Source organism: Centruroides vittatus, unplaced genomic scaffold (assembly GCF_030686945.1).
Source record: "Centruroides vittatus isolate TY-2023 unplaced genomic scaffold, ASM3068694v2 scaffold_435, whole genome shotgun sequence".
NCBI lineage: Eukaryota > Metazoa > Arthropoda > Arachnida > Scorpiones > Buthidae > Centruroides > Centruroides vittatus.
The window spans coordinates 7,788,607-7,807,109 of record NW_027122708.1 but is presented as its reverse complement, the minus strand read 5'-3'; the positions used below and the strand labels follow the sequence as shown (position 1 = coordinate 7,807,109).

The window sequence follows — 18,503 nt, the reverse complement described above, 5'->3', positions numbered from 1 at the left end:
GATGAAATGGACAGTAGAAATGAACGAGTTTATCATCCGTACTTATTACACCATCACAAAACTCGAAACAAACATGACAGCATACAGACAACAACTACACCATAGATTCACACAACAGTATCCTCATCTCACTGTCACCGAACAAAGGGTTGTTGATCAAAAAAGAACAATTATACACAACAACCTTATTGCACAAACAACACTTGAACTTATCAAACAACAGGTTGCTGATCAAATACATCAACAGACAGAAACATCTAACATTAATGAAGATCATGTAACCTGTCAGGATAATCCAGCAACAAGCATTGATAATAACACACATACAACAATTACCACTAATGATACTACAGACACTTCCTCATCCATCACTGATAACATAGACTTGGATTTAGTTAATACGCTCTCACTTATATTTCAGGAAACACTCACTAAATATACAGGTACAGATCCCACACAACGACCACGAATACCAAAAATCAACACGTCAAAGGAAGTAGGAAAAACACTAAATTATGTAAACACTCACTTACTACCACACTACATTCATTCAATTTCTACACTCGCAGACATTCATACATTAGTTTATGCTGGGGCAGTCACAGTAGTGACACACCATGGACTGAAAGTACAATCACAGACAAATACACAGAAAACACAATTCTATCACAAACCTGCCTGGCAGAGAAGAATAGAAACACAAATTAATGACATTAGACAGCAATTAGGCAGGCTAACACAATACACTAAAAACAACATAACACCCAAATTAAGGAAACAGCTCAAAAACATTTTCAAGAAAATAAAAACACACACAAAACATGAACATCACAACACACGCATTACAGAATACATTGATACACTAAAACAAAAACTTGCTGCCAAAGCACGTAGACTCAAACGATACAAAACATGTACACTACGAAAACAACAAAATAAATTATTTACAAACAATGAAAAACTCTTTTACAGACAAATTAATAACAAAGCAAACACTGATACACAGCACAGTGGCACACCAACAGAAGAAGAACTCACAACATATTGGTCTTCTCTTTGGTCCAGTGCTGTCACGCACAATGCTGATGCAGGCTGGATCGAGGAGGAGAACAGAAACTTGCACAACATACCAACTATGCCCTGTGTTGAAATAAACATACATGATTTCCAATACACTGTTAACAGAACACACAACTGGAAGACACCTGGTGTAGACAACATTCACAATTTCTGGTACAAAAAGTTTACATCACTGCACCAGGAACTAGCTAAACATCTAACACACATCATCATCAATCCACAAGACATGCCAAATTTTCTTACTCAGGGCATCACCTACATGAAACCTAAAAACAACAATACCACAGACCCCACACAATACAGACCAATTACATGTCTTCCAACACTCTACAAATTATTGACATCCTGTATCACAAACAAAATATACAAACATATTGAAGAACACGACATTCTTACAGAACAACAAAAAGGTTGTCGTAGAAACCACAGGGGATGCAAAGAACAGTTACTCATAGATTCAGTCATTCTACGGCAAGCACACAGACAACACAGAAACATACACATGGCATATATAGACTACAGAAAAGCATTCGACAGTGTTCCACACAGTTGGCTGCTACATATCCTACACATGTACAAAATACATCCATCACTCATTGCATTCTTTCAAAACACTATGCAGCACTGGAGAACAACACTACATCTCAGGGTTCATAACACTTTCATACAAACAAACCAAATTTTTATTAGGCGAGGAATTTTTCAAGGAGATTCCTTGAGTCCTCTCTGGTTCTGCCTAGCCTTGAATCCATTATCCAACATGTTAAACAACACACAATATGGCTACAATATCAGGCATGAAAAAACAACACAGTATACACTGTCACATCTCATGTACATGGATGACATAAAACTTTATGCATCCACACAAAAACAACTTCATCAACTCCTACAAATCACACATTCATACACCAAGGACATACAAATGGAATTTGGCCTAGATAAATGCAAAACACTTCACATAGAAAAAGGAATCCTGAAGAAAGAAGATTTTGCGCTTGGAAATGGAGACGTTATTGAATCCATGGAAGAGGGTGAGTTCTACAAGTATTTAGGATTCCAACAGGCCAAACTAACAGAACATACACAAATAAAGCAAAGATTAATTAAAGAATACCAAAGTAGGCTAAATGCTATTCTCAGAACACAGTTAAATGCAAAACACACAGTTAAAGCAATAAATACATATGTCATCCCAGTACTCACATATTCTTTTGGAGTTATACATTGGACTCACACAGATCTTGAGCAACTCCAAAGGAAAACAAGAACAACACTTACTAAGCATAAACAACATCATCCTAAATCCGCCACAGAAAGATTAACCCTTCCACGTAAAGATGGCGGACGTGGCCTGATTGACATAGTTAACCTTCACTACAAACAAATACAGTCGCTGCGAGAGTTTTTCTACAAGAAACAAGAAACATCACAATTACATAAAGCAGTAACTCTAGCAGATTCGAATAACACACCATTAAACTTACACTCACATCATATGGACACAACACAACATATAAAAGGCATAGACACCATTAAGCAATCGTGGGCTCGAAAGGCACTCCATGGCAGGCATCCTTACGACCTGGCCCAGGATTTTGTTGACAAAACTGCGTCAAACAGCTGGTTAGCTCGGGGATGCCTCTTTGGGGAGACGGAAGGGTTCATGATCGCCATACAGGATCAGGTCATAAATACTAAAAACTACAGAAAACACATACTCAAAGATGCAACACTCACAAATGACACATGCAGAAAATGTCACGTCTTGCCAGAAACTATACAACACATCACTTCTGGTTGCAAGCTCTTGGCACAGACAGATTATCTACACAGACATAATCAAGTAGCAAATATAATACACCAAAAGCTTGCAAAGAAACACAAATTAGTAGACATCCATGAGCCATACTACAAGTACATTCCACAGACAGTATTGGAAAACAACACGCACAAAATGTACTACGACAGAGCCATAATCACAGATAGAACAATTTACCACAACAGACCAGACATCACACTCATTGACAAACACAATAAAATCACATACATTATAGACATATCCATTCCAAACACTCACAATATACAAAACGCATGCACTGAAAAAATTAGCAAGTACACAGAACTCGCCCAGGAAATAAGGCATCTGTGGAGGATGGATAGGGTGCTTATTGTACCTGTTGTTCTCTCCTCTACAGGTGTCATACCACACACACTACACAAAAGCCTAGGCACATTAGAATTGAATAGAAACACATATATCACTCTACAGAAGGCCACTATATTGAATACATGTCATATTGTGAGAAAATTCCTGAATACAGACACACACACTGATACACTTCTTTAATTTCTGTTTTGGTTACTATGCCTTGACTTTGGTCCGGCATAGTACACAGCCACCGGTGTTAACCGAGTATATCTAACTTAAACCATAATAATAATAATAATAATAAACAAGAAACATCACAGTTACATAAAAGCAGTAAGTCTAGCAGACTCAAATAACACACCATTTAATTTACACTCACAACATGAACACAACACAACATACAAAAAGTATAGAAACCATTAAGCAATCATGGTCTTGAAAGACACTCCATGGCAAACATTCCTACGACCTGACCCAGGATTTTGTTGAGAAAACTGCGTCAGACAGCTGGTTAACTCAGGGATGCCTCTTTGGGGAGGCGGGAAGGGTTCATGATTGCCTTACAGCAGGGGTGTCAAACTGGCAGCCCCGATGTGATTTTTTGTTGCCTGTGGCCACAATGCTCTGAAATTAAATAAAACAGCTTACAGATTAAGATTAACTGATAAACAGTTAATCTTGATCAGTCTTTGAATCCAGATATTAGAAAACTAGGAGGAGGAAGATAGCAATGGCAAGTTTCTGGTGAAAATAATTAATTTTAGTTTTATAAATATGTACATTAAATAAAATAAATGTTTAAATAAAAGCAATACTATTGCAATTATATATTGTTGAGTTGAATTCACTGAACTACATAATGTGTTTTAATTGTCCTATCTATATTCCTGCATTCTGACTTCAAATTATAATTTTAAGAAAATTTGTAAATGTGATGTGGCCTGTGTGAATTTTACCAGTCGCATTAATGGCCCATTGTTTAAATGAGTTTGACACACCTTCCATACAGGATCAGGTCATAAATACTAAAAACTACTGAAAACACATACTCAAAGATATAACACTCACAAATGACACATGTAGAAAATGCCATATCATGCCAGAAACTATACAACACATCACTTCTGGTTGCAAGCTCTTCACACAGACAGATTATCTACACAGACATAATCAAGTAGCAAATATAATACACCAAGAGAAAATTATTGCAAAGAAACAAATTATTGCAAAGAAACAAATTATTAGACATTCACGAACCATACTACAAGTACATTCCACAGACAGTATTGGAAAACAACACGCACAAAATGTACTACGACAGAGCCATAATCACAGATAAAACAATTTACCACAACAGACCAGACATCACACTCATTGACAAACACAATAAAATCACATACATTATAGACATATCCATTCCAAACACTCACAATGTACAAAACGACATGCACTGAAAAAATCAGCAAGTACACAGAACTCGCCCAGGAAATAAGGCATCTGTGGAGGATGGATAGGGTGCTTATTGTACCTGTTGTTCTCTCCTCTACAGATGTCATACCACACACACTGCACAAAAGTCCTGGGCACATTACAATTGAATAGAAACACATACATCACACTACAGAAGGCCACTATATTGAATACATGTCATATTGTGAGAAAATTCCTGAATACAGACACACACACTGATACACTTCTTTAATTTCTGTTTTGGTCACTATGCCTTGACTTTGGTCCAGCATAATACACAGCCACCGGTGTTAACCGAGTATATCTCACTTAACCCAACACAATAATAATTTTTGTAAAATATTTAACTTTTTTTTTATTCAAAAGTGAAAGTTTTAAGCTAAACTAATAATATAAATGAATAACTTTTCAATTCATTTCATAATTTGTCATAAAATTTATAAAACTTTATTTTATAAATGAAAATGTGTTATAAATTGCTTACATTAAAATTGAACTCTATTATCATTTTTGAAGTAATTTATATTCATTTATTGATTTCTTTATTAATTTTCTTTTAAATAATTTGTTTATTTTTTCAAAAGATTTAATGAAAACAAGAATTGAAAATGAAAAACGTCTCTTGCTTGAAGAATTCAGTGCCGAAAGAGCATCATATCAAAAATTATTAAAAGAAAATGCACGATTAGAACAGCGTTTTGAGAATTTACAAAATGAATTGTTGCGTGTTAAAGGCAGTAATGTAGGACATAATCGTACTCCTTCAAACCTTAGTTTAATTAGCATCAGAAGTGATACTACTGAAATTGTTCGTGATGACATCTCTGACATTCCTGATGAGGTATTGTTAAGCAATATTCTTTTTATTATAATTGATTAAATAATAGAACTTACTAAATAGTATTATGAATTTATTAGCTTTCATTTTCTTTTTTAATATTTTCTTAATAGAGTAGAATCTGCTTACTATAATCACTTTGACACTTTCCTATACTGATAATACTGATAACAATAACCGAATGTTAACAATGGGATAAGTAAATAAAGTAATAATTAGGGAAATTTTAGTATTATTGACTTGACATTGAATGGACATGTCAAGCAATTCAAAAATGTATAACTTACAGATTTATTTATTATAATTATTATTATTAATTAATTAATAGTAATTCATCAATGTTTTTTATTTGATGGTTTTTACAGTTCCATCTTTGCCAATAGCTAGCATATAATTCCAACAATGTAAACTACTGTACTGCAAACAGTTAACATTTAAATCACTGATTAAGAGTGATAATAGTTTGGCATTTTCAGTCACAAGTTGAGACAAATCATACAATAAAAGACAAGTTTTTGCATATTTACCTGAAAATAATACTGTGATTAAAATAAGCAAAGTTTTATAAGCATATTTTAACTTTGATGATGATGATATCTGCTTTATTGGAGCTCACTTACATTGAATAATAGTTTTTCTAGTCTTTTTAGACAATCATGCCCTGCCCATCATCAGTTCACTTTTATATCTCTTGGCAATATGCTTGATTGTCTGAAAATAGTAAAGAAACTTACTCAATGCAAGCAGAATAAAGCAGATTTTGTTATTTTAAGAAATTAGAGTCATGTTTATTATTTTAATTTATGTTTGGGATGTAAAAATTTTGATAACATTAAACAACTGATACCAATATCCATGATTACAGTAAATTGATTCTGCTTTATAACAATTTAATTTTTGTTTTCTGTTTTTTATATTTTTATTAATATTAAAGCATTTTCTCATGCTTGTTTACTATTTACTGTATTCCCTTCCCAAATTACTAATGATTGTTTAACAATTGGTTTTTGTTTTAAATTATTAATAAGTGTGTAATTCAAATTTTATTAAAAAGTTTTATAACAATTATGGATTTGTTTTGTAGTGAAATAAGAGGTATATTGGTTGTGAAACAATTAATCAATTAAAAAATAACTACTAGACAGATATTACTAAGAAAAAACTATAATATTAAAACTTGTTAATATTTCAGCTTGTTTTCTTACTAGTTTTTTTCAAGTATTTCAAATAGAAATGGGACAAAACTCATCATTAAAATATTTTGTATTCAAATTTTTTTTAGATCATTTGAATCACTTGAATAAGGTTTTATCATATTGTTTAATTTTCCAGTAGTGGTGTTGCATGCCCTCTGCTTTAAAATTAAGATTTTGCAACATATAGTTTGATGTAGTATAGCCAATGGTATGATTCCATTCCAATCTAGGATAAATTTCTCTTTAATCATCAGTCTTGTCAATTCCAAATTTCTGTTTTCATATAAGATCAAACCTGATAAATGTTGTTAATGGTCTGTTAAACATGTTAAATGAGATGGCAACTTAACTGCCTACCTTTAGTCCAAATTGCCAATAACTTAGTAATTAATTAGCTGTTTTGTAGCCTGATAAGAATATGAATGTATCATTTGATTCTTTCTGTTTTATGAAATATCATTTATGTCCATTTGCTTGATTCCAAATTGTTTTGGCACTTGTGCTTAAGGTTGGGCATAATACTAAAGTATTTCAGATACAAATAGTAAATACTGAAGTTCAATATGTGCAAAATAAAATATTAAATACTTCCCCAAATATTAAATATCCAATTTAAGTCAGAGTATTCGAAAATACTAAGTACCAGAATTATTGTTCTTGAAAATTCAACTATTGAATTCTTTTAGTATAGAAATACAGTGGAACCTCTATATTTGTAATATTTGATATTCATTACATTGATGACTTTTCCCCCATATTCATCAGTATTTTCTTTATTTGTTGTCATTCCCAAGACCGGCAGTGGCACTACAATCACACATCTATGCCGATCAGCTAGCCATGTTAGCTTAGTGTTGACAATTTAGCTAATTTTTTGCTAGATTTATGGATTTATGAACAATCTAGCTATGCAAATTACCTAAATTATAATGGTCTAGCTATTTTTATAATGCTATCTAGATATAAAAAAATCAAACAATTTTAATGGAAACAATATGATTTGAATATTTTTATTAAAACGTTTAGCTATAAATTTGAATTTTCAGTTGGAAACACTATGTCAGCTAGCTGTAGTTAATCAGTCTGCTTTGTGCAGTCATCATGTGTGTTCTTGGTTTCTCACATTGATTATTTTCAAAAACTCAAGTTCCAATGGCTCCAACAAAGTGCACTGAAGAAAAACAGCAAAAAAGGAAAGCTGTTAGAACAACAATAGAGATAAAAAGAAAATTATTGCTAAGTCTGAAAATGGACAAAGTAGAGAGGTTGCAACTGAAGTTTTTATCTCTAAAACATGAATGTTGAATGTTGAGCGGTGCCATCTTCTAAGCCTAGAAGTTTGACAACAGCATTTGGAACGTCATTGGAATAATGCTCGACATTCCAAATGCCATTATCAAACTTCTAAACATACAAGATGGCGGCGCTCAATGTTTGACGTTCACATTTTATAGATGAAAACTTCGGCTGCAATGTCTCTAGTATTTCCAACTTAGCCAAAGAATTTAATATGCTGAGATCATAATTGGAATTACCTAATGTTTTAATTGATGGTATGTCTTCTAAACAATAATAACCTTACTCTTCTTCTCTTTCTACCACTATACTGTATTTATTTAGTACAATAAAGATAGTTTTACAAACAACAAAATTTTTATTCTTTTATCTTTTTTTAGGATGGGAACAGATTAATTGAATATAAGTTATTTATTATGAGAAAAATTGTTTCTAAATTTGTCATTTTCCATATTTGTTAGATTCTTAGGAACAGATTAATGATGAATATAGAGGTTCCACTGTACATAAAAATATGTCATTATAAAAACTAAAGTAGTTTAAGGTGTTTTACTGTTTTGGAATGCTTAAATATATACAGAGCTCAAAGGAAAGTTTGTACATCCCCTATAACTTTAAATCACTTGTCATAGTGTCACAGAAGTAATTGGTACCTATAAGAAAGTGACCATGTGCAGTCCATTAAACATAATTTTGGCATCCTAGTGGCAAAATACAGAAATAAAGAAAACTAACTCAGAAACTAAAAGAGTTAAGCAAAAAAAAAAAAAGTCTAATTACAAAATGGAAGTGAGTTATTTATTTGATACAAAATGATACATGGTTCTAATATGTAATCCCCGAGGCTTTTGGCAATGAAATTTTATTTTCCTATTTTCTGTCTCATATCATTATGCAACCCTGATTAAGCTGATGTTCATAAAGAACATTCAAGTTAAACTTGACTACTGAAAAGATGAGAATAAATTACAGTATATGTTAGTAGTTTGCATATCATTAGAATACAATATTTTTGTATTTAGTGTACTGGTGGTTATGGAATATTATACATTTGTATTCAGTGGGCTTAAAGCCTGCAATTCCATAAGAAATGTTTGTAGTCTGCCAAAAGCCTATGACATTTCCTTGTGCCCCTCATCCAAAAAAGGTTGCTCATTGTTAGTTTATTTGTGATCTTTTATTATATGTACATTCAAACTTATTAAAATTTAAAATTGCATGTGATCTTCATAAACACTCTATGTAAAGGAATATAATCTATAAACATACTGATACCATTTCAGAATGAAAATAGTAATAATGAAATAGTGACAAAAAGTATGGTATTAAATAATATCAAATATTTAGTTCATTTCTTTTTAATAACTGCTTTTATATCATTTACTTTTGAAGAAAAATAAATATATATCATTAGCTAGTTTGAAGAAAAATAAATAATGTAATCTTATTATTTTCTATGAATTTTTGATAATTTTAATTATCACATTAGCACATTGTAGTACATCATAAATTAAACAATAATTCTAATGATATTGCTTTGATAAATATTTAATTTAGAATTCTGCATATTTACATAATTACACTGAATTTTCATTTATAATTATTTTAATTTCATTGTATTTGATATAGAGTCATTGTTTATAAAAAAAATCATTTACATTAATAATATTTTTATTATTTCTATTAGTAATGTACTTTTAAGAATTATAAATAAATAATTCTAATTCTTTAAAATTTACTTGTTAAAAGTATACGGAAAATTATTTCCTTTCTATTCCGACTTATGGATCTCAAATATAACTAAAAAATTTTTTTCAAAACATTTATAAAATGAACTTAAAAAATCTTAAAGTTAATAAAAAGTTATAACGAAATTAATTCGCAGAGAAAAAAATATCATTTATTACTTTAACAATGCTCCTAAATGCATTTCGCCTTTACCAGGCCTCTTCAGTAGGTTTAACATTACAAAGCTCATTTCTCGACAGTAACTCAGTGGAGAAAACCACTTAAATGATTTACAAAGACTTCCCAGCATTCCGCTGTTAACACTCCCGTATTCAAATTTACATTGTTACTTTGCATAATAATGGCAAAGTGTTCTTTAACTTTTCGTTTTACATTATTTTTCTCTCTAAATACAATTTTTAACTTATTAACATTTATATTACAATTATTAAATGTTAATAAGTTAAAAATTGTATTTAGAGAGAAAAATAATGTAAAACGAAAAGTTAAAGAACACTTTGCCATTATTATGCAAAGTAACAATGTAAATTTGAATACGGGAGTGTTAACAGCGGAATGCTGGGAAGTCTTTGTAAATCATTTAAGTGGTTTTCTCCACTGAGTTACTGTCGAGAAATGAGCTTTGTAATGTTAAACCTACTGAAGAGGCCTGGTAAAGGCGAAATGCATTTAGGAGCATTGTTAAAGTAATAAATGATATTTTTTTCTCTGCGAATTAATTTCGTTATAACTTTTTATTAACTTTAAGATTTTTTAAGTTCATTTTATAAATGTTTTGAAAAAAATTTTTTAGTTATATTTGAGATCCATAAGTCGGAATAGAAAGGAAATAATTTTCCGTATACTTTTAACAAGTAAATTTTAAAGAATAGATTCTGACTCCATCGCTTTGATAATTATTTTGAATTCTAATTCTATTTTAGGACATTGGATATGGTTCTGTTAGAAGTAAAGAAACAAATTCAAATTACATTAAATTGGATGATATTAAATGGGAACAAATAATCTCAAATAAAGAAAACATTCTTGATAATGATGAAAAAAAGGTAAAGACTTGATTTTCTTTAATTATAAGAGTTAATTTTAATTATTATTTATTTATATTTATTAATGTAAATTTATAATTGAAACTCTTATATTTTGCCATAAAATTAATTAAGATTTTTTATTATAGAATTATAATGAAATAAGGAAAGAACCAGAAGATGTTTCTCTTATATTAAAACTACAGCAAAAATTAAAATCAGTAGAAGCAGAAAAATCTCGGTTAGAGAAAAAACTTGAAAGACTAGAAGCAAAAGAAGAAGAATCTCCAAAAGATCAAGGTTTCATAACAGATGTGATTCGTGTTAGTTTAATTTTATTTTTTTACACTGATTTTTTTATTAATGTTTTTATCTTTCATTATTTTATTTGTAAGTTTGCACATACAATATATTTCTGTTTGAAAAGATTGTACAATACTTTACATAATTGAAAATCATGAAAAATATTCTTTAATCTACAAGTTTCCAGAATGTATTTTTGAATTCTTCTACATAAGGGTGTATGCCTCGGCAACCATTAATTAAGATACTGCTAGTTGTTAGTCTGCAATTTTTAGTTTTTCATTGGTGACATGCCTTATAAAACCAGTTTAGGTAGATATTGTGCAGTGGTTGGCTGCCATACTAGCCAGGCATAAACCACTTTATAAGTTGTGTAAAGCTGTATGTGATGTACAGTACATGAAAACATGATGCATCAAGATTATCCATGTATTCAACTGTTCCAGTTACATTCATTTCCACATGATGACAATTTAAGAAAAGAAGGGTAACCAGCCATGCATGTAAGTATATACAGCTAGATAAATAACTTTGCCATCATTAGACACACAAGTTCATACAGAATTACTTGCAGATAGGGTTTGTGATGGCTCTACATTTGTTCTGAGGACACAAGTGTTTTGTGACAAGTTATTAATTAATTAAAATTTTACCTACATTACCACTTGAAAAATAATTATGAGAGTCAAGACTCCTATAATTAATTGAGTGTTTCTTTATAATCATAGGCTTTACTTTTAATAAGATATTCAAATATAACTGGATATTCCAAAGGTGACATTTCTCATGTCATTATTCCATGATTTTATAGTACTAACTGATGAAAATAAATTAGAAAATACAAGTTTGTAGATGAAACTATGTAAAAATTTGAAAATTTTTCATTAGACTTAATTTTATGATATTCTGTGAATATTTTGGCTATGATTTTATTAGTTCTTCTCATGCTGTTTTATCTTTTTATCAATTTCTGTCAACGAATTTTTGATATTCTGAGTATGTTAATGTTTTCAATTTAAAAGTAAAAAAAATACTAGATAATTTTTAAATTAGTAAATGACAATTAATCATATTAAATTACTATATTCTTAAATAAATTGTTAGCAATATAATACTAAATATAATTTTTATTATTTCCACTAATTTTCATTAAATAATTTTATATACCAGAAACATTGGCATATAATTAAATGCAGAATTTGTAAAGTAAATAAATAAGTTTATATATATAATTTTATATTTCACAGTATATATAATTTTAAACTTATTAATACAAAATACGTGTGTGTATTTTACCATTTATGTAATGCAAAATTTTTTATTTTTGAAAATTATATTTCAGTTGCAAGAATTGGAAATAGAAAATGCCAAAATGAAGGAAGACTTAAATAATTTAAGAAGATTTTTGACATCAAATGATAATTCAAATCAAACAAGAGAATTATTAGGTTTTTATTTATATTATATAAAATATAATAAACTTAGTTAATTTTTTTTTAAGTTTAATAAAAATGTAAAATATCACTTGATTGCTTGCTGTTCTCTTAATTAGTTGTATGTTCTTTGGAAATAGCATAAAGTTGCTACTGAGAACAAATCATACAGGAACACTTCTTTTGATGGAAAAAGTAGATTTATTTTTTATGATTAATAATGGATTTGCATTTTGGCTCTATGCCCCTCTTCAGTCTTTATTTTATTATGTAAATTGATAAAACTAAAAATAATTATAGCAACAATTGGAATAACTAATTATTAAAACAGTGGGTAGAACAAGTAAAACTGTAGAAATAAAATTATTTTGGTTATATTATGTATAAAAAAATTGACTGGTAAAGGTATTAAAAACATAAAATCCTTAAAACCAATAAAAATTGGTTAAAAACATAATGTAAAGGCTTTCACTGTATGTTTATCAGAAGTCTCTTCCTAATAAACGTAGTTTTATACATTTCTATTTCATGGGTTTATTGAAAATATTTCAAAAATTCTTTTGTGATATATGCATCTTTTTAAAGACAAAGAACATTTAAAAAGAGCTTCTTACTTTATCTTATTCATTTCTGATAGGATTCATTATTTAATGAAAACTTTTGAGATAGCAAAAATTTGAAAGTGTTGCATCAGGTTTCAACTGCTGTTCTTTCAAGAGTTTGCTGCATTTAAATTCTTAATTATACAGCTATATTAATTTATTATTTTTGAAAAATCTTTATTTTATATTTATATATTGAAAATTGTTCAGACTATCTGTAAATATGTTCTCCAGTTTGAATTTTTTATATCTAATAATATATATTCTTTGGTGTGCTATATATTTTATTAATTTTTCTAATGACTGATAATATTTTGATAAATGTGAAAAGGCTTGATTAATTCTGGTCATAAAAATCAAGTTTTAATGTGTTTTTCAATGATGATAAATTCAAAAGGATATAGTATATTACACAAATAGGTTATAATATAACATTCTAAATTTTTCTCATTTTAAATAATGTTGCTTTTATTTTTTTCAATTAATGTCAAAAAGTTTTTAAATGTCCTAAATTATAAACTTACTACTTCTAGTGATAATATTTAAAACTTAAATAATTATTATAACTATACTATTCTTAATTATACTTAGTTATATAATTTATATTATTGAACTCAATTAATAATTATTAATATTGAGATAAATATTTGTAGATCAATTTGATAGTCTTCAAGATGAGTTAGAAAGGCGAAGGGATGAATGTATTCAATTACGATCTGTTCTTGCAAGTCGAAGTTTGGATTTAAAATCAGTTGCTCAAGGTTTTTATGGAGAAAATGTTGATCTGATTAATGAAGATGGAGAACTGCTTATGGCTTTTGAAACACAAAAGAAATTAATATGGTATAATAATTTTTTGTTAATAACTTTATGAAATGTTTAAAAATTTTTAAAAATTTACTTTTCTACTCTAGAAAGTGATTCAGTAATAGATAGATGATTGATTTTAAGTTAAGATTATAAAGTTATAGTAATTGTATAAAATTTCAGCTAATTCTATACTTTTTTAGGCAATTGGAATCTGAATTACAAGATGAAAAATCAAAAGCTGTTACATCAGAAAATGAACTAAGGCATGAAATTAAAAAATTAAGAGAAGATAATGAAAGACAACAAAAACTACTTAGTCAAGTAGGTATACGTAAATATATTTATATAGTTTGTAATTAAGGTAATTTTATTTATTTATGTTTTAATGTAGTTTATTATAAATATCTTTAACAAATTCGTTTTGTTGTGTGTGTTTTAAAAACTAAAAATAAAATTTTAAATAAAGCCAATTTACCAAGCTATATTAGGGCTATAAGGTTAATTTTAATAATTAAATATAAGTAATTTGACTAGAGATAGGCAGGTAAGCCACCATCTCTTGATAAATTTAATAATTATAAATAAGTTAATTTTTAATTATTAAATTTATTGAGAGATAATAGCCTAATCATCTACCTATAGTCAAATTACTTTATACTTAATTATTAAAATTAGACTTAATATAGCCTGATAATCTGGTAGATTGTTTGGCGTTAATTAAAATTTGGGTTATTGGATTGAATGTTTATATTTTATAAAACTTTAACAGTTATATTACATACTTAGTTTTATATAACAGAAAATGATTGATCTTGAGTTTTCATATTTTAAACTTGGTTATACTCATTACTAGAACTTAATTAGTGAATTTGAATCTTCAATTCTATTGATTTTACAGAATAGATTACCATGTTTACTCGCATCTAAGATGAGGTTTTATTCATTTTTCACTGCTTCAAAAACCTAGGTCATCCTATACATGTGAGCAAAAGATTCTTTGCGTTTTGCAATAATTTTTGTGAACTGTGTATTCGCATTTTTTACCGGATGCTTACCCTCTTGAATTTAAAACATAAATATTTTATCTGGGTCGTTTGAATTGTTCTTGTGTATTGTCAAGAGTAAAGATGAATAGTAATAGGAAAAGCAAAGCTTTTGAATTGAATTCCAAATTGAAATTCCAAAATCACACGAGAGCCTGATATGTTTTAATCCATTCCTACATGAAAACAGATGATTATTCAGAAACCAGAATTCAGAGAAACACATAAGTATAATTGACAGAGAGTGGATTCGACTGTTAATAATTGGCAAAAAAAGGTTTTTGATTGTCCAGCTTTACATAAATTATGTTGTAGATTTTACAAGATTTTTCCTTGGTTTAAAATGCCAGTAATTTTTGCATGATAATGTGTGCATTTGGTATCTTATTTGTGATTAAATGAAATAAAATTAGAATTGTATTAATAAATCTAATTTTCTTTATTTTGATCACACCTCGTCTTATATGCAAGATTGTCTTATATGCGAGTAAATATGGTAAATAGCTGTTGTATTCATCATCAAAAGAATAAATGCTATGGTTGTAATTATGTTTAAAAATTGTTCATTTTAACCTCATTTATATTCAGGGATATAAAATTTGAATACTTAATTTTATTAAAAGGTTCGATTAAAGTAAACCACTGGTTGATTTTATAAGGAAATTGAAGTTGGTGTTTGAATTTTTAGATAACAAAATTAAATATTTTACATTTAGCATTTAACAATATTTAAATTAAATATTGTTAAATATTAAAGTGAATCAACTTTATCTACAAAGAATAAAATCTGGATTGATGTTACTACTATAGGTAGTAATCTTCTAACATAGGGTTTCCTGATGGAGTTGGTAATAACCTCTTAGTAGTATATGAAAGTTTAAGGAGGTTGATTTAAAACTTTGTATTATACTCATTTTCTGAAAGAACTGTAAGAGTCTAAGACTGTGTCCATATTCTTTTACTGTGTTCAACATAATGACAAACTATTCAAGAAAATTCTAGATAAATTTTAAATTATTATAAAGTTTGAATTTAATAATACTTAAGAAATCATAATTCATTGATTTATTTGTTTTATGTACTCAATCAATAATTGTCTAAAATAATTGTTTATTGAAATTGTATTTCTTTATTTTTATAATATATTTATAATAAATTATAATATTATATATATATATATATATATAATATAAAATAAAAATATTATAAAAATAATTTCAATCTATATATCTAAACTGTTTTATTTATAATTTATTTTTTATTAATAGAATTTAAAGAAAACTCCTCAAGCTCAAACTGAAGCAATTCTTCAACATGAAATAAATAGATTAACAAGTGAAAATGTGGTAAGTTTTGAAATAATTTCATCTGTACAGTCTCAATATGATTGATTAAAAAGTAATTACAAAATATATATATTGCATATTAAAATTATCAACCTTTCTAATATATTATTAGGATCTCAGAGAAAAAATTGACAATCTTTCAGAAAATATTAAAAAACTAAAAAAACAATTAAAAATTTATGCAAAGAAACTAAAGGAGAATGGAGGTAATATCTTTTTGTAATATTAAAAAGTTTTGATTTATTAGTTCCTAAATATTTATTAATTATTAAAGGCTGGTTGCATGAGTTTTAATCTCAAGGTTAAATGCACCTTAATATACAGAATTATGTTCAAAGCTTGCACAGATGCAAATTTTTTGGATAAATTGCTAAGTTAATCAGCTACTTTTAGACAGTTAACATTTATTCTGTAGTTAGTGACAAGGTTAAGTTTATTCTACAGAGAGTTATTCTGTAGTTTAAGCAGTAACTTATGCAACCATCTTTAAATAACATAAACATTAAATCCTTTAATAATTTTTATAAACATTATAATCCTTTAAGGTTTGTTTAAACTATGATGATAAATGATTTGGCAAAACAGATGCCTAACATTGCTAAGCAAGAGCTATCATAGAGATAAACAAATATCTTAATGCAAATCTTGGAAAATTGCTTATATTTATATTTCCTTTTAAAAAAATGACTTAAGATGGTTATCCCAATAATTTAATTACAGAAATGCAAATGAATGATGACTGGTACTTGGCACTTGTACCAAGTTTCCAAGTTTCATAATAATAATATTTTAGTGATTTGTATTTTTTTTAATTTTATATTTTCTAGGAGGAATAGAAAATACAAAATCACTTGATATTACAAAAGAAAAATCTAACAATATGCCTATAATTAAACATAAAGAAGTAGAATACATGGGAATGTTTGAATATAGAAAAGAAGATGAAACCATAATCATAAAAAATTTAATAACTGGTATGTTAATATTAGAATATTAATGTCTATAAAGTGCTTTGTTTTCAAAAGCATGTATTAAGTTACTTCTATAGAATGTTTAAAATAAAATTAATTTAAAATTTGCAATTTAAGCTTGAAGCTTGAGCTAAATAAATAAACTTCATTAAAATTTTAAATATATTTTTACATTTAAATTTGATATTATTATCTAGTTATTTCTTGTTTAGTTTATTATTATCTTTATCAAGTTTTTACAATATAATTAAAGAAAACAATCTTCAGATATTCCAGAAAATGTTTAGAACAAAGCATTCTTTTAAAAACACTTCTGTTGAATTTTATTCTTAACAAAGAATAAAATTTAGCATGCAAAATAGCATATTCTCATCATCTATAACAGATTCCTACTTTCCTTCTTTTTTAGAATGCTCTACTTTGTTCGCATGTCCTACTTTTTGAGAGTAAAATTTTAGAAAAATTCTTTTTCCCCATTCATTATTCTAGACTGGTCCAAAAAGTCTACAAAGACTTGTGTTTTCAAAATGCTAGAACCGTTTTTCATCTTAGTTTGTTATTGTCCACATCGCATGTAGTTGATGTATTTATTCACATAAATACATCAACTGTACAATGTCACATATACATGGTAAAACAGACTATCCATACATCCATTTTAAAATAAAGGAAAATTAATTTCATCAAAAAACTTTAAAAATTATGATAAATAAATTAGGTTTGATATATCAAATGGTGAACTTTTTAATTTCTGGTTTTGTCTGAAAATGGACTATTCAGGCTGAAAGTTAAATTTTTAGAACACAGTATTTTTTAATTTAGATCTGGATTAAACTTGAAAAACATAAGACAATTTTCTCAAACATTTTTTTATTTTTTGAAAACATCTCCATTGATCGTAAAGTGATCTTGAACATGTAGTGAATTCTTTTTGGTAAAATCTTATTACAAGTCATTTCATTATGATATTTTTCAGTTGGCTGAATATTCAGTGTCAACAAATGTAAACATTCACTTATGTTTACATTTTCATTTCAAAGAAGTTTTCATTTTCAGTTCAGTTTCATTATCTATCAAAGATGTTATATTGATCTATGTAGCCATGTCCTATGAAGTTCTATGAGCAACAAATTCTTTTTCAAGCAGAGTAGAAACTTGTATTAGTTAAAACAGTTCTCAGCTTGAACAT

General features: G+C 28.0%; 1 protein-coding gene across 1 annotated transcript in view; it reads left to right on the top strand.

Moving 5' to 3' along the window:
* The window catches only part of LOC136989027 (unconventional myosin-Va-like), a 124,390-nt gene that overhangs the window by 84,280 nt on the left and 21,607 nt on the right, over positions 1-18,503 (top strand). Inside the window, exons 24-32 of the mRNA XM_067287069.1 lie at positions 5,287-5,543; positions 10,705-10,827; positions 10,956-11,129; positions 12,452-12,557; positions 13,798-13,987; positions 14,155-14,275; positions 16,266-16,343; positions 16,456-16,549; positions 17,171-17,317. Coding sequence (XP_067143170.1) covers positions 5,287-5,543; positions 10,705-10,827; positions 10,956-11,129; positions 12,452-12,557; positions 13,798-13,987; positions 14,155-14,275; positions 16,266-16,343; positions 16,456-16,549; positions 17,171-17,317 — 1,290 coding nt within the window. The remainder of the gene's footprint in view (positions 1-5,286; positions 5,544-10,704; positions 10,828-10,955; positions 11,130-12,451; positions 12,558-13,797; positions 13,988-14,154; positions 14,276-16,265; positions 16,344-16,455; positions 16,550-17,170; positions 17,318-18,503) is intronic.